At 44.6% G+C, this 25,659-nt stretch overlaps 1 protein-coding gene and 2 long non-coding RNA genes across 4 annotated transcripts in view; 2 read left to right on the top strand and 1 right to left on the bottom strand.

Moving 5' to 3' along the window:
- HLF (HLF transcription factor, PAR bZIP family member) overlaps window positions 1-20,421 on the top strand; it is a 61,788-nt gene extending 41,367 nt beyond the window's left edge. Inside the window, exons 3-4 of one of the 2 annotated variants that reach the window (XM_088802177.1) lie at window positions 10,862-11,082; window positions 15,945-20,421. In XM_088802177.1, the coding sequence (XP_088658303.1) occupies window positions 10,862-11,082; window positions 15,945-16,160 (437 nt within the window). In that variant the 3' untranslated portion in view covers window positions 16,161-20,421. Of the gene's footprint in view, window positions 1-10,861; window positions 11,083-15,941 lie in introns of both variants that reach the window. The other variant, XM_088802176.1, reaches the window with a different exon arrangement.
- Window positions 20,422-20,985: 564 nt separating this feature from the next.
- Window positions 20,986-24,867, top strand: LOC148756526 (uncharacterized). Its single transcript, XR_016022888.1, has 3 exons — window positions 20,986-21,348; window positions 23,907-24,049; window positions 24,493-24,867. It is a non-coding gene; the product is annotated as an uncharacterized LOC148756526 (long non-coding RNA).
- On the bottom strand, window positions 22,231-23,917 carry LOC148756527 (uncharacterized). Its single transcript, XR_016022889.1, has 3 exons — window positions 23,776-23,917; window positions 22,894-22,939; window positions 22,231-22,575 (listed from the first exon to the last, which is right to left on the bottom strand). It is a non-coding gene; the product is annotated as an uncharacterized LOC148756527 (long non-coding RNA).
- Window positions 24,868-25,659: the final 792 nt, after the last annotated feature.

Genomic DNA, 25,659 nt, shown 5'->3' with positions numbered 1-25,659 from the left:
CCAACTAGACAAACAGTTAACCAAGTTCACTATTTCAAGTTCTGAAAAGGCTGCATGAAAAGGCTGCATGATGACCTGAACTATTCTCCAAACAAGTCATGGCTCTTGCATCACGGCAATGTACCAGCTCACACACTGCACTGTCTGTGAGGGAGTTTTTAGCCAGCAAACAAATGACTGTATTGGAACACCCTCCTTTCTCACCTGATCTGGCCCCCAATGACTTCTTTCTTTACCCGAAGATAAAGGAAATATTGAAAGGAAGAAATTTTGATGACATTCAGGACATCAAGGGTAATATGATGACAGCTCTCATGGCCATTCCAGAAAAAGAGTTCCAAAATTGCTTTGAAGGGTGGACTAGGCGCTGGGGTCGGTGCATAGCTTCCCAAGGGGAGTACTTCGAAAGTGACCATAGTGATATTCAGCAATGAGGTATGTAGCACTTTTTCTAGGATGAGTTCACGAACTTAATTGTCAGACCTCGTATTAGGTAGATCTCCTATGTCTCTTGGTCTTTGCTGGGTGGCCTTATGTAGTAGGTGCCCTGTGTAGTCAAATTGTGGTCTCCCATCTCCTGTGCATGTGTTCCAGGAGTGTCCCTGATGTGTTGTATGTGTCCTGTTGTAGTTGAGCCTTGATTGCTTTTGGCATGTCAGTGGGTAGGATTGATTCCCAGGCTGACTGTGAGGATTTGCTAAGCCCACAGTGCATGAGCTGCTGTGTGGGGGCTGACCCCTCAGTGGAGGCTTTGCCCCTGCAGGCTCTTGTGCCCGTTGAGACCCCCCCCCCTTTGCGTGTGCCGCTGTGGGGCTAAACAGGTAGTGCTCTGGTGTGATCTGAAGCTGGCCTCTGGGTGGTTTGTTCCTGGTGTCTCTCGGGCGGGGTTCCCGTACATGGCAGTTTCAGCCTTGCCTGTTACCGGCCTGCAACTCCCTGGTAGGAATCTCAAAGCTGTATGTGGTTGACTGCTGCCTGTGCTGGACACAGAGACATGTCAGGGTGGCTTTGTTGTGAACTGAGGTGGCTGCCACCAATAGTGGAGCTGAGGCAGCTTGACAGAAGGCTCAGGGTCCCCTAGGTCTATTGCCACTCGCCAGCTGCCCATAAGGCCCAGCCAGTGAAAGAGCCTCTTGAGGTGCCCCTGCCAGGCTCGTTGACCCGGTGTTGAGTCAGCACTAGTGTGATGCAGCACTAGCCGGGCAGGGTTGAGTTCAAGGGAATCATGAGACGGTGACCTGTGGTTTTTACAACGTTAATGCAGATTCAGTTCTTACGCCAGTGCCCAGCCTATGACCACTATGCCCAGTGCCCTGAGAACACTGCAGCCCGCCACCATCTCAGGCTCACAAAGTCTCGAAAGCTGCCCCCAAGGGACAGCAGTGCAGTTTTTGGTTCACTATCTACCACCGCAGTCTCCCCAGGCTGTTACAGATTGTCCACTGCTGTAAAAAAAAAACCTCTTCCATGGCTTATAGGGGCAGGGCCAGCTGCCCAGACGCCCAGAGTGCCCCTGGCAATGCAGCTTTAGGTGGAAGGGGAGGGGTTCCAGGGAGCTAAGGGCTGTTGTTGGTGATTTCTACAAATTCAGTGCAGACTCAGCTCCCGCACTGGTGCTGGGCCCAGGACCAACCCACAAAAATGCCCCGAGAACACTACAGCCAGCTACCGTCTGTCTCAGGCCTGCCACACCACTGCCCATCACTGCTTCGGCACAGGTCTTGAGTTACCGCCCTCCAGCAAATGTTTCCTGGGCCACCACTAGCACTCCGCCCACTTTAATCTGCAGCCTGTGGCACCAGCTGTGCAGAGGGCGGGAACCCAGGGCATCACCAAGGCAATGCAGCCGTGCAGATTCCTCCAGACCAATGCAGTCCCAGACTTGGCCCTTTGGGGGAGGGCTTAACCATGAAAAGATGCTCCCCACCAAGTGGCACATGTGCAGGCTCCACACGAAGACAACAACGGCTCCGATCCCTCCAGTTCCTGTACAAAAAGCACTCAGTTCAGTCTTTTCCTGCACATCCGTGGGCCTCCCGAGTTGCCATTCCTTCCCCCAGAGACCAGGTGAGTGCCAGCCAGCAAGCAAGGCCATGTGTTGGTTCTCCAAGAGGACATCTGGGTTTCCAGCCACCTTCCACCCCACAGGGGAGGGCAGACAGAGTCCTCGTTGATTTTCACTGTCAGATGCCATGGGAACTCCTCTTCCTAGACAGGACCCCCAGGCTGGGGAGCCCGGAGTGGGTCTGCTGGTCCCTCCATCTTCAGGGCAGACCTCTGCCACCAAGGTGACCCTCCCAGCATTCAACCTCTCTCTCTGGGTTTGGAGTCAGCCCGTTTTGCATCTCCGCCCCTCCCACCAGTCTCGGTGTGGCCTCTTCTTTATATCCTTAGTTATAATTCTGTTTGGCTATTGTTCAGGTGAATCTTGAGGTTGATTGTTCTACAATTTATTTGTAATTTTGGTGGGATCCTGGGATGTAGTAGGCTTAGCATTTACCTAATCTGCCATCTTGGATCTCAGTCCTTCTTTAGTTTCTTTAGCCCTCTTCCACTGCCTTTTCTTCCTCCACCCCATTCTCTCTCTCTCTCTCTCTCTCTCTCTCTCTCTCTCTCTCTCTCTCTCTCTCTCTCCCCCCCCCCTCCTTTTTCTCCTCTTCTTCCTTTCTGTGTCTTCTCTCAGCAACATTTAACAGAGCCCCTTGAGAGTATTATATGCAAAATGAAACAATGTCCATTTTTTTAAATAACGTTTTTTTCTTTTGATTTTGAAAGTAAAAGGTACTTGTTATGTACAATTTGCAAAACATGATAAATAAAAAGAAAAAATAGTCCCTGTTCCCCCAAACAGTCCTTGTTAGGATCTAGGAGTATTTATTTCTGATTACTCAATAGTTTGCACTGAGTGTCCCCTCCATTCACGCTCCATCTAGAAGCTGGGGAGGCCACAGCCCATCAGACAAGTTCCCTGTCCCTTGGAGCTTATGCATGAGTGGAGGGAGGTGGACCACAAACATCCAACAAGTACAAAAGATAATTTTTGGTGGAAATAAATATTGTAAAAGAAATGAAACGGGGTGTTCTGATAGGCAGGGAGTTGGGGTAGAGGAAAATCTGAGGCTTAGAGGAGATGGCATTTGAGCTGGTGTCTGGGTGATGCAAAAGGACCAGGCAGGGGGAGAGCAGGGGAAGAAAGTGTTAGGTAGAGGGACCAAAAAGTACACAGGCCTGGGTGGGGTCATGCTGGGGTATGTGAGGAGCAGAAAGAAGGCTTTTTGAGTAAGAGGAGCCTTGAATATCATCGTACATGGCAACGGTAAACCTTTCGAGGGTTTTAATATGGGGGAGTGTCCTGCATAGGCTTGCAGGCTTAGAATCCCTTTTGGTGACTGTGGGAAGAGTGCATGGCAGGGACACAAATGGAAGGCGGGAGAGCAGTGAGGAGGACGTGGCAGTACGTCGGGAAGGATCTGCTGGCTTGGATAAAGGGGCACCGTCTAGTTCATTGTTTTTAAGTGTGTGTGATCATAGTATCTATATTTTGTGTTTGTGTCTATATATAGACCATTTATTGAGTACTTTCCAAGTACTGTGTGTTATGCTAAGCACTTTATTTTTACATACATTACCTCATTCCTTTCTCACGCAACCCTGTGAGGCAGGCTTAGTAGTCTCCATTTGTAGCTGAAGAAACTGAAACTCAGAGAGGTAGATTAAAAAAAAAAGAAATCACCGATAGTCCCTGTTCCTTTAAAACAGACCTTATTAAGAAATGGGTGGTATTTCTTTCTGCTCCTTTATTCACAAACACCCAAGTTTATAAAATACAGGGGGCAGAATCAGAATTCAAACCCAAGTCTGACTCACTTCACAGCTTAACCATTAATTACCCTGTACGTTTAAAAATCTTGCAGTGGCGTTAGTTATTGCATGAGCCTCTCCTTATACACAGTAGCTCAGCTTGTAGATCAGTCATCCATTGCCATGAAGTTTATCAAACAATCACAAACGCATGAATGAGGGTTTGCTGTTAACTCATCTGAAATTGCTATGGGACCATCAAGTGGCTCTGCTGATCTTGGCTGGGCTCACACTTCTCAGGAGCAGGTGATTTAGGCTGACCCAGACGGGCCAGTCCACGTGCCCTTCAGCCCGCCGGTAGGCTAGACTGAGCACATTTCTGAGGACAACAGAAGTGCTAGGGAGAAGCAGCGGGAACGTGCCAAATCCCTGTGGGCCCATCCTCAGCGCAGACACTTATATCTGCCACATGCCAATGCAAGTCACAAGGCCAGCTCAGACTCAAGGCGCGGGCAAACAGACTGTCTGGAACTGCAAAGCCACATGGAACAGGATCTGTATAGATGAGAGCGTCGGCCATGCTGCCTTTGCAGAGTGTTTGTTGGACAGGATAATGGCTTCCTGCCATTGGAACAGAGTTAGCTAATCAGCCTCAGAGTCCAGAAAGCCCATGTGTATCTTTAGGATGTACTTGTAAGATTTTTATTTAATCTCTGTACACATGGTGAGCACTCTTTATTGACCCTATAATGTACCTACTATCTTCTAAGTTAATTGGCTCCCTGTAATATAAAGGATTCTTAGAAACAGGGGTGTTTTGTAGTGAAGTCATCCGTGGCCCCTGAAGACGGGTTTTCTTCTAAAAGCAGTGGGTGCAAAGAGGGTAAATGGTGCATTTCAAACTCAAATTACGACCATCTGGAATTCAGGAGGTCATGTCAAGCAAACTGGTTTTGAGGAGGAAAGAAAGGTCTTGGACAAAGATCTGGGACCGAATTTTGAATCAGAAGGAATTTCACCCATCACTTCTAGCACTCTTTGGCCAAAACCAGTTCACTTCTGTTCTTCTCAGCCTTCCTTTATAGAAAATAATGTCCACCAGGTAGCTAATGGTGTCTGTCCTGATATTACTGCTGCAAATCTAATGCTTTGTTTATTTAACTGCCTGAGGAGCACATCAGAAAGGTTGGAGGTGCTGCCATTAGTCTTGATGCAGCCATAAATTCAATACACCATGGACTTGAGAGGAGATAAGGACACAGGACACAGATTGCTGCTGTTCTCATTCATTGATGACGTTTAGCTAATCAGCTAATGGAACATGAGATGCTAAATTCTTGTTAAATACATGAGAATAAGAAAGATCCTGTCTTCAATTATACAGTATATTTGGAGATTTAGTTTTGTCTCACCTGTGACAAAAGTGGAGGCCAACTTGAGATTAGAGTAACTTTTAATCTCTTTCCAGATTTAAATCTTTTGTTCCACCCTTTGCTCCAGAAATCCTCCTTGGCCCTCCTGGAAGTGACTTTCACCAAGATGTGTTTAGAGGCCAGTCAACTTTATTTTAGAGTCTGCATCATGGGATCGAACTTGTCCCACCCGGATCTTTCAAAGAAAGCCTTAGAGAAATGCCAAGCTTAGACGTAAGTGATACAGGAGAAAACCACGTGATTAAAAGGCATTTGAGGAAATTTAATACTTCGTTTCTGATTAAAAAAGAAAGAAAGAATTCAGTACAATAGGGCTGAGAGGGTTGAAACGGCCTTAGTTTGTCAAACTGTATGCACTAGGATTCTAGAACAAACCTTCATACTTAAGGGTATGAAGTGTAAAAAGCTTTATCCATTCAAGGCCGGGACAAGCAGGGGTCTCTAGTCTCACCCCGTTTACTCCTCATTATTTTGCAGAGCCTAGCTAATGGAGTGAGGTTTTTTAAAAAGTAGGAATTATAAACACTGAAAGGAAACAACAGCTGTCCCTAGAGGCAGAAGGTAAGATTATTTCCGTAGAAAACTAAGAGAAGTTAGAAATGTTAGACCTGTTAAAACTAATACGAGTGAAGTGGCTAGATAAAAACTCAGCATTTTAAAACCAGTAGCTTCCTATATGCCAGCAATACAACCACTTAGGAAATATAACAGGAAATTTACACTAGGGACAACTAGTATAAAACATTTAAGAGAGGAGCCAGCCCGGTGGCTCAGGCGGTTAGAGCTCCATGCTCCTAACTCCAAAGGCTGCTGGTTCGATTCCCACATGGGCCAGTGGGCTCTCTACCACAAGGTTGCCGGTTCAACTCCTTGAGTCCCACAAGGGATGGTGCGTTCCGCCCCCTGCAACTAAGAGTGAACACGGCACCTTGAGCTGAGCTGCCGCTGAGCTCCCGGATGGCTCAGTTGGTTGGAATGCGTCCTCTCAACCACAAGGTTGCCGGTCAACTTGAAGCTGAACGGCACCCTCCACAACTAAGATTGAAAGGACAACAACTTGCCTTGGAAAAAAGGCCTGGAAGTACACACTGTTCCCCAATAAAGTCCTGTTCCCCTTCCCCAATAAAACAAAAAAACAAAAAAAAAGAAAGCACCCCTACAGTCACCTACATCGTAAAAAAAAAAAAAAAAAAAAAAAAAAAAAAAAAAAAAAAAAAAATTTAAGAGGGAAATGTAGCAAAAAATGTGAAAAGTTAAACTGAAGAAAACTGCTGTAAGGCTTAACTGTTCAGTATAAGAAAATGACCAAAAAAATAAAAATGGAGAGTATGCTATGGGTATATTCAATATTTTTAAGATATCAGTTGTCCCCAAATTAACCTATGGCTTTCGTGCAATTTTCATTCAACAATCCCAATAATAATTTTAAATACAACTTAGTAAATGTATTCTGAAATTCATCTAGAAGAGTATAAGAATACCAAAGAAAATTTTATAAAAAGGAAAAATATCAAACTTTAGTGATGTGATTATGTTCAGACATTTGGAAAACATTAAGCAAATTCCTTGCTTATATGCACACAAAAATAAATTCTAGGTGACTCAAAATTCTAAAAATGTGAGTCAATTTTAGTTGTATTAGAGAAAAGTATAGAGTAATATACGTATATATGGACATACATATGTATATAAACCTGCATGTATACATATGTGTGTATGTAATATATTTTGGGGGTAGAGAAGGTGTGAAAGTTAGAAGTCATAATGAGAAGATTTCAAGCTAGAACTACGTTACAATGTAAGCTCTCGCCAATAGTGCAAACTTTTATAAGTTAAAAAACAAACAACAGCATGGAGAAGATATTTCCTGTAGATAAGATAGATGTCTCTAAAGCGTTCTTAGAAATGAATAAGCAACAAAACCTATTTTAAAAGGGGGCAAAAAATATGAAGAGGGTGGTACACAGGAAAAGAAATAAATACCCAATAAACATGTGAGATGTTCAGTCTCACTAGGGACAAAGGAAATGCCAATTAAAACAGTACTATTTGTGTATATCAGATTGGCAACATTTTAAAAATTAACATTTAATTGTGAGAAAACGCATTCTCGTTAATGCTGGTGCAAGTGTAAGTAAATATGACAGTTCAGCAGTACATTCAGAAATATAAAACGTACATGTATTTTGCATGAACAATATTACTTTTAGGGATCTCTTCTACAAAAATACTCACATACCTAAAAATCCATCTGTTGGAGAATGATTAGATAAATACTCCTCACTCTTTAAAAAGAACAAAGTAGTTCTATTTTTGCTAACATGGGAAGTTGTATATGGGATGTTGAAACAGTTATTTAAGATATACGGGAAGTTAAATTACATATGTGTAACAACCGAGGTTCGAAAGGTTCACACGGCAGTAAGCGTGCTCACCTCTGGGGAGAGCAGCAAGATGGGGCAGGGGAGAGGATCACTTCTTGACACATTTCCGCGTTTGTTAAAAGTTTGCAATGAGCATCTTTAGTAACTAAAAAGATGTATGTAATGATGCATACAAATTGAAAATTCTTACATTAAAATTTTGCAAATCCACAAGAGGTAGGACAAAATAGTAAAGATCCTCCTCCCCATTACTCAGGGACACTTGACATTTTGAGATAAAGGGGGAAAAATGAGTCCGGCAGAGTTAATTTAATAGGAAATGTAGGTAAGCAGGATGGCATGAGGGTAGTTTTGGGAAGAACGGGGCCCTGGCTGTGTTTCTCAGGTCCTTGGCCATTTGCTCTTTGACACTGGGGAAGCCATTGACCTCACCTGGAGTCCAGTTCAGTTTTCTCCACTCTGCAAGTAGGACTGACCTACTTCCACTGGAAGAAAGGGCTGGAAAGAAAGAATGCCAAGGAGGGTTCTGCCTACATATGAAGTATTATATGTGTTATTGTTAGAATGTCCATGAATAAATGTCAGAGCCCAGTGTCCCAGAGGGCCACCATTAAATGAGGAATATTCTTTATAGAAGCTGAATTCTGAAGTAGACACCAAATGAGGAGAGGGCTGGGGATAAAATAGATAAAACATGAAAGACCGTAAGGTCTGGTAGAGGGTGTGCGTGTGTGTATGTGTGTGTGTTGTATAAAGCTTAACATTTGTAAAGCAATAAAGGAGAACATTCTAATACAGCATAATAAACAGAATGCTGAAGTATTACGGTGGAACTTGAAGTAACTTAGAGCCATTAGATTTGGGAAATATTGAGATGCTTCCAGAGGGTAGGAGAAGGGTGCATATGTCTGTGTGAGTGTATGTGTTGGGGGAGGTGAGGTGGACGGCAGTGGTTGTAGCAATGGGTCATTGAGTAGCTTTGTTATTAAATTCAAAGAAAGTTTCTAAAGGGAAAATAAAATCCCCATTGGGCTCAGATACGTTTCATTTTCTGAGGCCATGTCAAGAGGCATAAGATCAAATCTAGCTTGACACCCTCCAATACAGAACTCAGCAGTGTCCAGAAGCTGGAGCCGAGCTGCAGCTTGGCTAATGAGAAATGTCTGTCCTCTGCCAATGCCTCAGGGGCCCATCTCTTCCTCTTTGGCAAGCCAGAGACAGAGAGAGCTCCAAGCAGAGAGGGGACCTGAAAGGTCACCTAGAACATTCATTTTGCAAGCTCCCCACCAGGGCTTTCCAGAAAACAGATGAGCCTAGTTTCACAGTTTAGCTAAAATGTGAGCCAGTGGCTTCATGCTTCAGTCTGGGGTAGGTTTTAATGAAACCTACAGGATACACACATTGTTCAACTCCTGGCAGAGGGGGAGATGGCCAAACAGAGCTGAGCCATATCCGCTCATTTATTCTCTGGGTGTGAAAAGAGCGATTGTAAAATTCAGATGAAACTAGAAGTTAAGAGCTCTCCACATAAACATCGTGATTTGTTATTACGATCATGAATTTGTTCACGTTCACCTGTGAGACATATTATCAAACGCAATAAACCTGTTGTTCTGTGGATGTTTGTGCATCTCAGTGGTTTAGCCTGTAAAACCCTCAACTGGAAGTTAGATCATCTCCATCATATCCTTTCTCATTCCTTAAGTATTTCTTGAACCTATCCCCTTCTCACTGTCCCCACTGCTAATCTCCGTGGACGCATGGGTCATCACGCCAACCTGGGAGCTGACCTCCCACATCCAGTCTTGCCCCCTTCTGTCCACTCCTCACAGTGCCTGGGTCCTCTTTCCAAACTTCAGCTCTGCTTAGCACTTCCGTGCAGAATTCTTCACTGATGCTACAGGTCTTTTATAGCCCCACTGACCACACCTCTTGCACTTACACCTCTCCCGCTCCATCGTGTGCTCTGATTCAGTGCTACAGCCGCCCAAGACTACTTGTAATTCCTCAAAACTACAGCACTCTGTGTTGCATTTGTGCCCACATTACCTTTTTTTTGGCTAATTACTGTTTGTCTCAAGATGCAGCCACGCCAAGTGTCATCTCTAGGAAATGTCCCCTGCCTGCCTCTGTGTTATGCACTGTTCCCCCACACTCTAGAAGCAGGTTGACTTCCATCCCAGCACCTTCACTATCTCCTCAGTGGCTAGTTATTGTCTGATTCCCTGACTCACCTGGAAAACACCTTCAAGGTAAAAACCATGTATTTCAACCTATGGCATCTTGCAGAGTGCCTGACACATGGATGGTGCTCCATGAAGGTGTTGTAGAAAAGGATGCCTGCAGGAATTTGTAAATTTAGTCTGCGAACCAATGTATGTGGGTCCTTGTGGGGCCTGATCTGACACGAGTACAGTCATGCTCCGCCTGCTGTGTTCTCAGGATCATGATGCGGATGAAGAAGATAAACAATGTTAGGGTCAGATATACGAGGTCTGACAATTAAGTGTACGAACTCATCCTAGCAAAAGTGCATGATTCTTTGCTGTGAAGGCTGTCCTAAGAAGTCAGACAATTAAGTTCGTGAACTCATCCTAGAAAAAGTGCTACATGCCTAATTGCTGAATATCACTACAGTCACCTTTGAAATACACCCCTTGGGAAGCTGTGCACCGACACCAGCGCCTAGTCCACCCTTCAAAGCAATTTTGGAACTCTTTTCTGGAATGGCCATCAGAGTTGTCGTGGTATTACCCTTGATGTCCTGAATGTCATCAAAATGTCTTCCTTTCAATGTTTCCTTTATCTTCAGGTAAAGAAGGAAGTCATTGGAGGCCAGATCAGGTGAGTAAGGAGGGTGTTCCAATACAGTTATTTGTTTACTGGCTAAAAACTCCTTCCCAGACAGTGCCGTGTGAGCTGGTGCATTGTCGTGATACAAGAGCCATGAATTGTTGGCAAAAAGTTCAGGTTGTTTTTATCTAACTTTTTCATGCAGCCTTTTCAGCACTTCCAAATAGTAAACTTGGTTAAGTGTCTGTCCAGTTGGTACAAGTTCATAATGAATAATCCCTATGATATCAAAAAAGATTAGCAACATCATTGCAACAAGTTCACTAACTTAATTGTCAGACCTCCTAAGTCAACTTGAAGACTCTTGCCACTCATCCTGGACCATCATCAAGTAGTGTCTACTGGGTCTCCCTAGGGTGTTCGTGACTTAAAACCCCTGTGTTGTTCCAGGTCAGCTGTTGCCAGCAAACCGCAATACACCGAGTCCCATTGATCCTGACACCATCCAGGTCCCAGTGGGTTATGAGCCAGACCCGGCAGACCTTGCCCTCTCCAGCATCCCTGGTCAGGAAATGTTTGACCCTCGCAAACGCAAGTTCTCTGAGGAAGAACTGAAGCCGCAGCCCATGATTAAGAAAGCTCGCAAAGTCTTCATCCCTGATGATCTGAAGGTAAATTGGAGCTGGTAATCAGGCTTTGGGCAGGTAGAGAGTGGGAGGATCGAGAGGCAGATTAAAAGGGTGACCCCAAGAAGATCGCACACGCTAGTGAACAGAGGACTCATGATTTCTGATCCTATTCCTTGGCATGTGATTCTAGGCAAGTTGCTTCCTCTACGGGTGTCTTCTGAAACACACCTGTCATAGCTTGATAATGCACAGAAATAAGGAGAAGCAATAAAATGTTGGAGAGATTTGCAGCCCAGGAAGGAAGCAACACCCTACTATCTGCAGGGAAACCCACGAAAGTCTAATAAAAATCTAACCGATCTTTCAAGGTTGGAAAGAGAAAGAAAATTACTTGGGAAGGGCCTCTCGACTTCATAGTGTTCCAAGGTTACCTTCCCTTTGGGGATTTATTGACAATTAATTGCTGCCATTTCCCTGAAGGCCTCAGGGAACAACAGCTGGAAACAAGACCTCTCTCCACCTTGCCAACCTTGAATGACCAGAGTGGGATTTTTTTAAGGATGCTGGTGGGTTCCCTGACACTAGTTATGTATGTTTAGTGTTCACTCTGTATCTCAAGCAATGATCACTTGACTATCTCAACAAAAGGTTAGTTCCGGGTTGCTTTTTGTCCCCTGCTGTGTTGAAGGGACCCATTATTTATGAAGGAAATAGATTTACCTTAGGAAGTGAGATACAACTTAAAAGAAAATTATTCTGACACGTTTCATGATACATTAGAAAGGAAATTATTTCCAAAGTGATGTTATGCCTACCAATACCAAAGTAGAACCACTTGTGACTAGCTATTGCCTAGAATTTTCTGTGTTTATGCTTCTTTCCAATCATATGGATAATGGAGATAGGATTATATACATTCAAGGCACTGGAACCAGGCATCATTCGCCGTTTTTAAATTTCTGACCTGTATTTCTCAAACCTAAATATGGTTCAGGCGTAAAGTCACTCCTAGGTTGGGAAAATGGGAGTTTGGGACATTGTCTCGGAACTGATTTAGACCAGTTACCTCTGCTTTTCATATCTAGAAAGAACACTGGAGGAAAATATACCTGGCAGATTTAAATCACTGCTGTCATCTACATACCTGTGATTATCTTGAGTGATGCAGAATTGTCAAGTGTCAGAGCTGAGAGGGACCTCAGAGACTCATTAGACCAAGTTATCATTTTGCAGTTGAAGAAATGGCAAAGCAAGAAAGGTGAACTAAGGTGAACACTGCTCGGTAGAGCAAGGCCTAGCCTGGCCCCTGAGTCTTGTAGCTTACAAAAAGGTCTCTGCATCGTGTTGGCCCTGACAAAGGGCTACACCAGGGGCTCTTCGGGGACAAACCAGGAGCTGTCACCCTGAGGATCAAAAGAGGAAAGTACATAGTGAAACACCAGAAAATCCAAACCAGTCAGGGAATTGATGGTTAGCCTACGGTGGGGTGGGAAGGGGGCACTATGGGATTAGGTCCTGGGCAATTAGGTATCTTCTTTCAACCGGACGGTTTTCCTCACTTGTGTTCTTCCCCATCCCGTTCTGTGTGGTTTTTAGAGCGTGTCTCTTACACTAAACCTGGGAGTCCATGCATGTGGATTTTCTTTTGAATGGAGGGTAGCCTGGAAGGATGCCTTCCAGCCAGATCTTCACAGGGTCTCCAGATTTACAAGTTCAAAACAAAGAGCAAGCGTATTTAATAATTCAGGTAACCTTGGCAATAAAGAGGCCAGAAGAAATCCGTCTGTGCTGGAATTATGCGTATTACTATTGTCATGGGCAGGCCTGATCTTTTCACAGGGCCGGTGAGGAGCAGGCAGGAATATTCTCCTGCCATGTGTCCTTGGATTTCTTCAGTCGTGTCTGAAGCCTCAGGCCACCGACCATGAACTTGCGTAAAGCAAGAAACAGAGCTGTAGCATATTTCTCCTTCCTGCAGAGGGGACTGAGCTGGGTGGGTGGGAGAGCTGTGTGTGGCCCCAGCACTGGATGAGCAAACCAATTACGGGAAATGGCCCCCACCCATACATGCACGTCCCCCACAATTGCCTGAACTTCCTCCCTTGAGCGATAACTTGCAACCCCAGGCAGGATTAAGGGGTGGCCTACTGGATTCCTAGCTGAGAATCAGTTTAATTACTTTGATGTCTTAATACTTTTCCATGTGCAGTCATTCACTTGACAAATATTTTTCAAATGCTAGTGTAGGGCAGGCCGTGTATCAGGAGCTGGGATTTCCAAGGTGAGCCAGTTCTGACGTTATTCCTACCATCAGGGAACTTCTAGTCTGGTGAGAGAAAGGAATGTTGACCTGTCAGAAGAGGGCTGGTGGGGGGAGAAGGCATCAAACATGAGACCCTTGGGAAGATGATGGGACTGGACTGAGGGGATCCTTGCTGGGTGAGGGTAACTGGGCAGTCAGATGGCATCTGCCCCTGGGAGGTAGAGGAGAAGGGGACACAGTGCCAAATTTATCAGCCCCACTCAGTTTCCTGCTTTCCCCTCCCCCCAGGCATTTGGTGATAAAGGACAGCAGGCCGGTGTTTCTAGCCAGGGCAGTCCTTCTGTCTTTCCTGCCTCCTGTCTTTTGCTCCATTCCTCTTCCCAGCTCCTCTCCCACCTGAGACAGTCGGTCCCCAGTCCACACCTTTCCTAACTCATCTGTATTTGAGGACAGGTGAGGCCAGAGGACAGGTGAGGCTGGGAAATAAAAAACACCTTACAAGTGAGAAGAGTTCTAAAAGACAGAGAAGTTGGTGGTTACCCTGAGGCCAGCTGCTGACTCCCTGGTCACAAACCACCAAGTCCATGGCCTGTGGTAGTAGCTCCCATCCATTCCCCTACCACACACGCCGCTTCTGCAGGTTCCCAGGGGCTTGTTCTCCTGTCCTCCTTCACCTTCCAGGCCCCTAGTCTCCTGGGTGCAGGTTCTGATGCATCCTAAGTCAGCCCCTCTTTCGAATGATCTTGGAAACCATACTCCCAGGAACACTGATGAGTACGGCAGATTTACTGACACTACCAAGGGGGTAAAATTGGGGTGACATAAACAACTCTCATCAGAACCGGAGGCCGCCTTCACTGTTGTTCATATGTCTTTGGGCCCACGCACCCCTGTGAAGTCTTTCACTCCCCCAGCTCTTCCCAGCTTCTCCCAGCTTCTCTCATCCAGCTGGCCTAGCCTCTCTCCCCTTCCTCCAGCTCCCCTGCTCCCCTCTGGAAGCGCAAACAACAAACCCTACCAGCAGCCGTTGCACACTTGCCCCAGGCTTACTCCTCTCTAAAAATAATTCTGGTACCAGCTATTATGAAGATCATTTCTTTTCACTTTGTTACATATTATTATGAAATGTATAGAAAGCTGAAAGTGCTTTATAAATAAGATAGCAGTCCCAGCTTGTGGACGGCAGACAGAAGGTGCCTCCACACGCTTTCTGTCTCACACTTTTTTTGTGCAGGGCAGATGTCTGCTGAGGGTAATGGGCAGGTACAGGGGCAAACCACTGACCTTGGACCTGGCTTGCAGCCTTGGCCCCAACCCATGTGACTTCCTCCAGTGCCAACTACCCCTTGGAATCCTGTGGGAGGGTAAGAACTGGCCTCACCCACTTATTCTGGGTGGCATGTAACTGCAGGTATGAGGCTTGCTAAGATCGAGGGATTTGCCATTGCAAGTTGTTGAAATAAAAAGGGGGGTGGCAAAATTTACCAGGTGGCACCATAAACCAGTTAGGAAGGTCTAGAAGGTTTGTATTTCTTAGTCTTCCTAGGAAGGCGGAGCAGTGATGGGGGAAAGAAACGACTGCTTTCTCGTTGACCATAGTTAAACATTACTCAGTCTAATTAAGGCCTAGAGAACAGTTAAACGGGAAATTATAGTAAATTATTTAAATGCTAGGCATCAATATGCGTATACTGATCAGTGGCAGGTGGACGTTTATTTTTTTAAATCTCTGTTTTTAATTACCAAGATTTACATGCCCATTGCATGATATTCTAATGGTTAAGAAGGATATAAAATAAAAGGTGAAAGATCCTACCTCTTTCCTTAGCCTCCCTCCTCTAACCCCCCTTCTAAAGGCACCACTTTTAATAGCGTGATGTAAATCGTGCTGGTCCTCTTTCTATGACTGCGTGATATTAGGATTTCTAAACCACAGTGGGATGAGGCCGTGCATACTTATCTGCAGACTGCCATTGTTTCCACCCCCAGCACGGTCTGTCATGGTTCAGCTGGATCATTATTTTTAACAGCTGCAGCATATTCTCTCCATCATGATGTAGGTATTAAAGCCCCTGCCCATAATTAGTTCCCCCCCCATTATTTTTCCTGTTGCAAACAATGCTGCAGTAAACATTGTGTGCACACACATGAAGATTGCTGTAGGATGAGATCCTAGCAGTGGAGTTTATGCATTTAAATAGTTGATAGCTATGGCCAGGTTGCCTTCCAGCAATATTGTGCCCACTCATACCAAAAGGCATATGAGTGCTCATGGAAGAAAAAGGTTCGTAAAATAAAGTGTTCAGCAGAGGAGAGAAATTTGGACTGTAACTGAGGGTGTGCGGTGAGACACTTGCTTCCCTTCAGCCTCTGATCTCTCCTCCTGGGGCACATAACTCTTCTGGGCAAAGAGAGTAGGAGCGTGTTGTGACAAGCTGGTCCCTGCTCCAGAAAGGAAGCCACGGCCCACGGACCCTTGTCTCAGACGTGCAGGGACTCACTGCCAAGGAAGGAGACACATGTTAAGCCACCTGGGCCGGTGCCTCGGCACAACCCTGAGGCCTGCCAGCGCCCTAGCTGACGCTCGGCGCTGCTGAAATCTAATATCTTGTTTCTTTTTCCTTGTGTAACTAATGAGCAGGATGACAAGTACTGGGCCAGGCGCAGAAAGAACAACATGGCAGCCAAGCGCTCCCGTGACGCCCGGCGGCTGAAGGAGAATCAGATCGCCATCCGGGCTTCGTTCCTGGAGAAGGAGAACTCGGCCCTGCGCCAGGAGGTGGCGGACCTGCGGAAGGAGCTGGGCAAGTGCAAGAACATACTCGCCAAGTACGAGGCCAGGCACGGGCCCCTGTAGGACTGGCATTTCGGGGGGCTGGCTTTTGACTGGATGGACAGTTTGTTTCCTGTCGTGTAGCAGCACCACACCCGAACCAACCATTCTGACATCAGCACTTTCCCAGAGGCATCAACGCAGCTGACTCACGTTTCGGTGTGTGTGTGTGTGTGCACGCGCGCGCGCCCACCCGTGTTCGTGCTCATGTGTGTGGTCGCTGGTGTGCGTACGCGCGCGCCCCTTTGCACTTGCCATTCTCAGACGGCCCTCTCATCCTCCTCTTTCAGTTCCACAAAAAGAAAGGTGCCATGTTTTTACTGGACTGTGAAGCCCTCTCGTGGGTTTTCCTGTCCCTCCCTCCTTCCCCCCTCCTGCCCGGGTCAGCGTTGCTTCGTGTTCGCTCTCGCCTACTCATCCAGGACCCTCTGCTTGGATTCCCTGAGAAAGGCCCTGGTCCAACAGTAGGTCTCAGTTTTCAAAACGACAAGCTCTTGTTTCTGTCCGACCTGTAAGTTACCACGCTAACGAGGTGCACAGAGTAACTTAGCACTACACTTGCAGCTCTGTTCAGTTATAGGTTGCTTTCCTCATATTTTCAGTTCTGGTGGTAATCGTTTTAAAATTTAAAGTGCTGTTTAGATTTGTTAGGTCCCATATTTACTTGCCGCCTATCTACTAAGTTTCCTTTTAATTCTACCGACCCCAGATAAGTAAGAGTACTATTATAGAACACAGAGTGTGTTTTTGCACTGTCGTACCTAAAGCAATAATCCTATTGTACGCTAGAGCATGCTGCCTGAGTATTACTAGTGGACGTAGGATATTTTCCCTACCTAAGAATTTCACCCTCTTTGAAAACAAAAAACAAAAATTATAGTAATGCATTTGAGCATGCCCAGAACATCCCCAGGACAGGGAAGCAGAGGGAAATGCTAGGTCTAAGAAAGAGGGGTTAATTTATCAGTGTGTGAGCCAAAAAAAAAAATGCAACTTGGAACAGCTTTTGACATTGACATGTTTGGTTTTGTTCTTCCCCCTCTCCCGTACCCCACCCCCCACTTTTCTAGTTAACTTTTTCCATATCCCTCTCGATATTCAAAGCAATTCAATTACTTAAGATTCAGTTTTCCCCATTTTTTGTAATATATATATTTTTGTGAATTACACCTTGCTGTTTTTAAAAAATCAGTGAGTTCAGTTTAATGAGTTGATGTTTTGTAAGACCTGTTTTCCTAGTGGTGTCATTTTTGAATGCTTCATAAATTAACAATTCTGGAGCTTATGTTTCTTATTCTCTGTTTGCTTTTGAACGGATGTGCTTTTATAAAGTGGACTTCTGAAAAAAAAAATGAATGTAAAAGACACTGGTGTATCTCAGAAGGGGATGGTGTTGTCACAAACTGTGGTTAATCCAATCAATTTAAATGTTTACTATAGACCAAAAGGAGAGATTATTAAAGTGTTTAATGTTTATACAGAGTAATTATAGGAAGTTCTTTTTTGTACAGTATTTTTTGGATATAAATACTGACAATGTATTTTGGAAGACATATATTATATATAGCAAAGAGAAAAGGAAAACTATTCCATGTTTTAAAATTATATAGCAAAGATATATATTCATCAATGTTGTACAGAGAAGTGCTTGGGGGTTTTGAAGTCTTTAATATTTTAAGCCCATCACTGACACATCAGCGTGTTTTCTGCTTTAAAATTTTATGACAGTGTCGAGGCTTGCTGTGATGAATCCCGCTCTAAAATATAGAAGGAGCTTTCTTGTTTCCTATTAGGTCTCAGAAAGAAGTCAGTTATCACCCAAAAGCACAAAATGGATGTTAGTCAAATATTTATTGGATGATACAGTGTTTTTTAGGAAAAGCATCTGCCACAAAAATGTTCACTTCAAAATTGTGAGTTCCTGGAATGGAATATCACTGCAAACACCCCAAACAATTCTGTTCTCCTCTGTGGGCACATGCATCTTAGGCAGTATACAATTAATACCGGTGCTATGTGTATTGTTTATAATTGGATGGGTGTTTTGACTTTAAAGATTGTTCTTTTGTTTCACTAAGTTGCGTAATGTCAGGAGATTCTGCATTTATTGCAAAGAAACATTTTGTGCCAGATAAAAATACCTTTTCATCAATGGGACTTTCTAGTTTCTTGCCTCCAGAGTACCCAGTTCTTTAATGGCCTGGTGCTCCCTTTGTCAACCCATCAGTAGTTCTTCTTTCATAGTGTTATAGTCTTAGGAGACCCAACTAGGAGGATATTCCTACTAGGTATCCATTTTGTCCCAAGCTACAGGTTACAGTGGGAGAGGGAAGAATATTGGAGTTCAAGTACATTGTTCAGATAAATATCTCATAAACAGACAGGACCTTTGGCGATTTCCAGCAGAACTGAATGAGCAATATTCAGTCAGAGACACAAGTGGACACGGAATTGGCCTTTGTATCAGTAAAGAGACTAATTGAAGCAGAATTGTTAAATGGCAGAATCCACTAAAGCAGAAACAAATGATATATTTAAGTGGAGAAGTGTTGAAGGGATTGTTGTATCCTGGACCATCCAAATTCATTAAAGTATAAATTGGTAGCTAAAAAAATATATATATGTGTATTTAAGAAGTGGTCGTTCTTTGAATTAGGTTGTTTGTATCAAATGAGCATCACAAATGTTTTCTGCAGAAGAAATAAAAAGATCATAATAAACGTATCTTCTGTGTGCCAGGAGAGGTTTCAGGAACCTACCTCGTCTTAAAAATGGAAAACCTTTGGAGTCTGTACAGGTGCCTTATATGTAGGTCGTTGTCACCACACACACATGAGCACTCGCTCCTGGTCCCACAGCCCTCTGTCCAGGGCAGTTAACTAGTGAATAAGGCAGTTCTGCTACGTGGCGTGGGAGGCCATGGCCCGACTTGAAATGACTTGGATCAAGCAGGGTCAAATGAGTTCCGCGGACTGCAGCTATTATAAGAGTCCTGTTGTCATTTTTCAAACCTTTTCATCAGAAGCATCTTTCAGAGATTAATTACTTGGCCATTAAAAATGAATCCAAATCATATCATGCCAACATCATTTAGACACGATTTTGGAATGAGCGTCCCGGGACTTGCTGACAAGGTCACGTCATCATTTCTTTTGACTAGACTTGCAAAGAAAGGCAAAAATTGGTCAGCCTATATCTTCCTGCTCATGCTACTTTGAGGAGGTAGGTAGGGAACGGGAGAGCTGTAAGTGATCACTTCCTTCTCATGAGAAAGTTGCCACCTTTTGGCCATTGAAACCCCACATTGGGCAAGATGGTGCTAGGCCTTTTATCTGCAAATGAGACAGACATCTGCGAGACCATCCGTTAAAGCAGAAGGCCCGTGTGTTCCAGGAGAGAGCAGATGGGCGTCTGGCCTTGGGTGGGTAGGAAGCTGCACTAGATACCCCACAGCTTCCTTTCAACTCACCGGCTTTGTGAGGGAACTGAAAATAATCCTAAATATACATTGAGAGTCTCAGGTCTACTTTTGGAAGAGTCAGGCAGAATTTTAAGTGGATCCCTCCCCCACGGCCCCAAGGTTTAACAACAGACATTCTGTAAAATACAAAGTTATGCTTCGCTTTTTCCAGTAGTTTATCTAATTGTCCCTTAATGTTCCTCTTAGGAAAACTCAAACTTTATCAGAGTTCATCAGAGTGATCCCAGGAGCAGGCCTCTTGGCCTGCTTGCTTGCTTGTGTGAGGGGTGTGGAGGCCCGGATTTAACCCGGGGTCAGCAAGCTGCAGGGGGTTGGACACTAGGTGTTCTGTGTGCTAGGCACCTGCTCTCACCCCCAGCTTCCTGCTCAGGGCTCCTTGGCCCCCACAGTGGGGGCCAAGGTCTCCTCCAGGTTTTCTCTACAATTAATAGCATCATTTTAAATAATGAAAAAAGCCTTAGCCTAGATCTTGATGAATTGGACTTGGCAACTGATGTCAGTGTATTTTGCAGAGGACCAAATGTATGTAGGGGTGTGTGTGTGTGTGTGTGTGAGTGCGTGCGTGCATATAAATATTTAAGTCAAGACATGAAATCTTTCATTTTGGAGCACCTTAACGAACATAACAATAACCTCCCATTATCCTTTTGGCAACACCACAAAGATTGCTTCTGTTAAACAGGTACCAGTTCACATGAGGTCAGTTTAATTGTGTACCACGCTATTGGTGGTGTTTATGCTGTTAAGTGCAAACCTTTGTCTGTTATTCTTAATGTTTAATAAACTTTGAATTTTTTTCCTTTCTTTCATGTATTTTTGTTGACAGTCTGCTAGAAATTAGATTCTGTTCCCAGTTCTATCACCAAGAGACCACTTACAGAGATTAATTACCTAGATGATAAAATAATACTCTATAATTGTCATAAACAAACATTTGACGAATGTTTACGTGCCAGACACTGTGCTAAACACTTCCGTGGAGTGTTTTATGTAATTCCACATCAACCCTATGACATGGGAACAATTGCTATCCCCATTTTACAAAAGAGAAAATAGAAGGTTTGGGAAATGAAGTAGCTTACCTAACCTTACATAGGTAGAAGTGACAGAAATGAATTCGGATCCAATGAAGGGCACCATTTAGAGTGGCGGTTCCCCAAAACCGGTCCAAAGGCTGTTTTCTGGGTGGATGTATAAGAATCATCCAGGGACATATTACAGGACCACAGATCCGGTGATCCTAAATCAGTCGATCTGGGGTCGGGCCCAGAAATCTGAATTGTTTAAAGGCTCCCAGCTAACTCCCATGTGTGGCCAAGTGTTTAGAGCCAAGGATTTATAGACTCAGCCTTAATTTGAATTCATGACCCTTGGGGTGGGGGGGTGGGGAGGCCCACATAAAAGCTTCAAAACGTCCATAATTACTTGACAGTGTATGCAATTTTTGTGTATAACCATATTTATTTTTTTGTAGAGGCTACCCGTAGCTTTCCCACCCCACCCCCCAAAGGAATCTATGATGCAAGATGGAATAAACAAAAACCCTGATTTATAAGAAGTCTGATGTAGTTGGTGGTTCCCAGCCCAGGCAGCCCAGTAGAGTCACCTGGGGAGCTTGAAACATTGGCACTGCATGGGCCCCAGCCCCAGCCAAGGAACTCAGCATCTCTGGCATGAGAGAAGGGGGCTCTGTGGTGAGCAGCTCGATGATTCAAATCTGTCACTTAGCAGGTACGTGACCTTGAGCAGCTACTAAGCATTTTTTTTTTTTAACCTAAATCTCCTTATCTGTGAAATGAAGGTATCATCTCCACCTCTGAGGGATGTGGGGAAGACGAATGACATAACAAATGCATAGGCTGTGGCCCATCACAGGCCCTCAATAAATAACTACCATAGGAGCCCAGGAAGGCGAATGTGAGCCTGGAGCTCTTTTTCCAGTTCAATATTCCAGACCATTTGTTCCTTCGAAGACGACAGCACACAATCCTTCTCCAAAGAAGGAGCAGGTGGCAGGGGTTCTGGGAATGAGTGATGCTCTAACACAGATGTGGTTTCACACTCTGGCATCCCTAATAGGGCACAGCTTTGTACACAGACCAGTGGGCATCCATCCACTTGATGGCACCTTCCGATTTAGCTGAGCAATCACAAGTTAGGCTTCCGCTCCATTTTCATCATCAAACACCCTTCTCCTCTCTCAGAACAGGCACAATGACTAACTTAAGATCCTCTCTGGGCAATTGATTTTATATTTGGTGTCTTCCAGTCTCATAGAGGAAATGACTGCCTGGAGATACCTTGGACTCTTAAGATGGCAGGAACTGATAGGAAGTCAAACTGTAGACACCCAGTCACTCACAAGCCATCAATCCCCAGGGCTCATCACAGGCAGTCCATGTGGGATGGACTCTTCCGTGTGCCGTGTTTCCCCGAAAATAAGACTTAGCTGGACCACCAGCTCTAATGCACCTTTTGGAGCAAAAATTAATATAAGACCCGGTCTTATTTTACTATAATATAAGTAATATATTTACTATAATATATAAGACTGGGTCTTATATTACTTTTTGCTCCAAAGGATGCATTAGAGCTGATGGTCCAGCTAGGTCTTATTTTCAGGGAAACAGGGTATATTTAAAACAAAAAAATAAGCCCAAGCATCAAGCTCCTTTCTTCAAAGCATCTGAATTCAATTCTCTCTTTGAGAATCATTGGCTTAGAAGTCTTCTTTGGGTATCTTTAGTCAGGAACTGGGTGAGAATTATTGAAATTTTGCCTTTGTGGTCAGGAGATGGCTTCTTGGTAATAAATCAAAAGAACCTTTTGGAGGAAAAAGACCTGAGTGAAGAAGGTGGTGTGTTTCCTCTGCCTCTCTGGGCTGTGAGTCAGTGAGGACTTCAGTCCAAAGCCTCATCTCTCTGATTTCTTTTCATCCTGCAAAGCTTGGCACAGTGCCTGGAAATAAAAGGTAAAGCTAACAGTTACTGAGTCCTAAACCCTGTACCTGCCATATCTCATTTAATTCTTAATGCTGTGAAATAAATACTATTAGTATCCCTGTTTTGCAGATGAAGAAACAGGCCCATGGAAATGAAGGAAGCAGAATTTAAACCCAGGCACAAAGCCTGAATCCGGAGTTGGTGTGAAACCACTCCACTGCATGGCTTCCTATATAAATTAGGTGCTCAGCAAAAGCAAAAGGCAATTCATGTGGTGAGAAGGGAGAGCCTGGCACAAGCAAACCTGAACTTGGATCCCAGCTTTATTACTCACCATCTGTGTGACCAGAGAAATATCACCAAATTGTCCTGGGTTTTATCTGTAAAATGAGCATAACAATACTCTCCTTATAGTGTTGTTATTAGAATTAAATAAGAAAACGCACATAAAAACACTTAAATCGATGCCCAGAGTATAAGAGGAATTCAACAAATATTTTCTTAAAATAATAGTAACTGTTAATAAATATTAATATTACTTGATTTGATTTCACCAGTGCTGTTTTACCAGAGTCAGACCATGTGTGGTGTATTTCAGTGGATGCATTTTTATTCTGCAAATACTTTGATTCAAGAAACACTGCTATGTTTTGGCGACACATCAGTCTTAATGGATGAGTAACCGGGGAGAGAGCGTGATGCACTTCATGAGCCAAATGTGTTTCTGAGATTGATTTTTATAAACATAAAATTCATGAAGCATTATCAATTGTAAGCCAACTACGTTGCTTCTGATGCTGGGATTTTGGAGACCTTTATTTTAAGAATGTACTGGATGGTACTGAAAAGCTGACATTTGCAGCGTGAGAGAAGCCCCTGTTCCCACAGAGATGAGAAGTTCTGGGTTCTCCTATGGCTTCTGCCTTCAGGCCTGCCTCAGTCTCCCCAGTGATATAGCTGTGCCTGCTAACCACCTGTAGACCCAGGCATAGGCCCATGCTGTTGATGACAAGGGTAAGAAATGTGTCAGCAGCTTTCCAAACCCCATTCCTTTTCCTTCTGGATGGGATGTTTGTTTTACTAACATGGCTTCAAGGTCTTCTAGCTGCACTTCAACTCCCCAAATAGAGTGTAGCCCCTATGCCACTTCTATCTAGAAATTCTGAAGCCACTACTGAAAACTCTGTATCGGGAGGTAAGGAGTTGGAGCTCTGACCTTCGGCATGAACCTGCGGTCCCCAGCCGACTGGGAATAGTGCGGTTTTCTTGGGGAGTAAATATGATGGGCTTCCAACGTGAGTCACAAGGTCCGACGACAGTAGTCAATTCTGTCCTTTCTCTTGGCAGCCTCCTGGGACCTGAGAAGGGGGTGAAAGGAAGGAAAGAAAACGGCGGGTCTCCTTATGAGCTTCTCACATGAGGAGATGGTTCCCTTCCATGATACATCTGAACACCGTCGCACCGCTGAACATTCCTCATCTGTTTCTCATGTGAGCCCTCTTAGCAACCCTGTGAGGTGCTCAGGGTAGAATAAATAAGGCAACTGAGGCAAGCCTTGTCCAAGTTCAGGGAGGAAGAGGTGGGGGCTGTGCTGCTGAGTGTGTTTGACAGTCCTACATTCCCTAAGGGATATTTGCTGATCCCAGCCCGTCCCCTGTGTCTCCTCAATGCCCTGTGGACATACTCCAACTTCCTCAGCTATTCTTCATGAGTTCTGAATAAATTTGAAGCAATAAATGCCTCTGACAGGGTGCCATCTCCCCAGCCTGCACCCCAGTGCTTCTCTACCCACCACCTCAGAGATCGAAGATTGTGATTTGTGAGGGAAAAGCCAGGGCCTAACTGATTTCATCAAAGATAGCACTGCCTTTCCTAAAATGAATCTTCCCCACCTCTAACCTTTTTCTCCTCTTCCTGACTTTTCTATTCATAGCTTGAAAGGCCAGAAAATGACTGTCTTTGGACAAGGTTCCTGCCACAGCCGGAAATTACCCTCCCTGTCTCCAACCCGTGCCACCTCCTACCTGGGGAGCATTGCAGAAACCCCTTCACCCTTCCTCCCTCCCCCCCACCACCTCCCCAGAACTACACAGAGAAGCAGATACACACAAAAGCTTCATGAAAAGGTACCCTTCAGAGACCAAAGGGCCTTTCTTGCTTTTGAATGATGATGAATCTCAGAAATAGAGGAAAAGTCATTTTAACGAGGAGATGAGAGGGGTTGGTAAGCAGAAAGGAGATGAGACTTCCCCTTGGTCTCACAGTTCTCAGTAGGAAGCTTGGGTCTGAGCTATTTGTGCACTGAGATGGTCATGCTCATTTCTCTCTCTCTCTCTCTCTCTCTCTCTCTCTCCCTCTCTCTCCTTCTCTCCTGCTTCCTCCCTTTCTCCCTTCCTTCTTTCCTCTCTTATATGTGGTGGTGGTGGGGGGGGAGGAATGACTATAGGGAAAGTGGGGATGGAGATTCAAGGCCCCAGGCAGGTAGATGGGAGGAAAAGCCCTGATTTCCTGGCCCGCTGACTCTGACCTTGTAAACACCACAGTTGACTTGATCCCCACTCACCAAAGTGTCTGTGTGAGCAGGAAGCCCAATTCCCAGTCTCAGAAACCCACCCCAAGACACTTTTAGGATCACACAATAACGTTTGCATCAGAGGATGCCTTGAAGATCTTTTAGCTGGTAAATCCTTTGATTTTTCAGATGAGAACACTGTGGTCTAGAGAAGAAAAATGATTTGCTGAATGTGCCACACAGCTAAATGCAATTCTAGCACCCCCCTACCGTGCTGTTTCGTAGAGCACCCTATCTCTTTGGCTATTTTCCATGTGGTCCCAAAGTGGAAAGATACTCTGATTTTTGTTTTGCGAATGGAGAAATGGAGGCCGAAAGAGCCTCATCCCCAGTCCATGGTCTTCTAGGCCTAAGCATTGTCTTTAAGAACCTCAATCCTACCCATTTTTCGAGACAAATTGAAATGTTGCTTTTCCCATGAAATCTTCTCCAGTCCGCTGGTTGGAAGCAGTCACTCCCTCCTCCTAACCTCACCCCATTTCCAACACAAGCTCTCCATCTGTTCCTCCCTGTAATGGCTAACTTCCT

The sequence above is a fragment of the Rhinolophus sinicus genome, chromosome 12 (genome assembly GCF_057876585.1).
Source record: "Rhinolophus sinicus isolate RSI-liver-muscle chromosome 12, RSI-T2T, whole genome shotgun sequence".
NCBI lineage: Eukaryota > Metazoa > Chordata > Mammalia > Chiroptera > Rhinolophidae > Rhinolophus > Rhinolophus sinicus.
The sequence above is the reverse complement of the archived record's forward strand: the minus strand, read 5'-3'. Positions and strand labels throughout refer to the sequence as shown.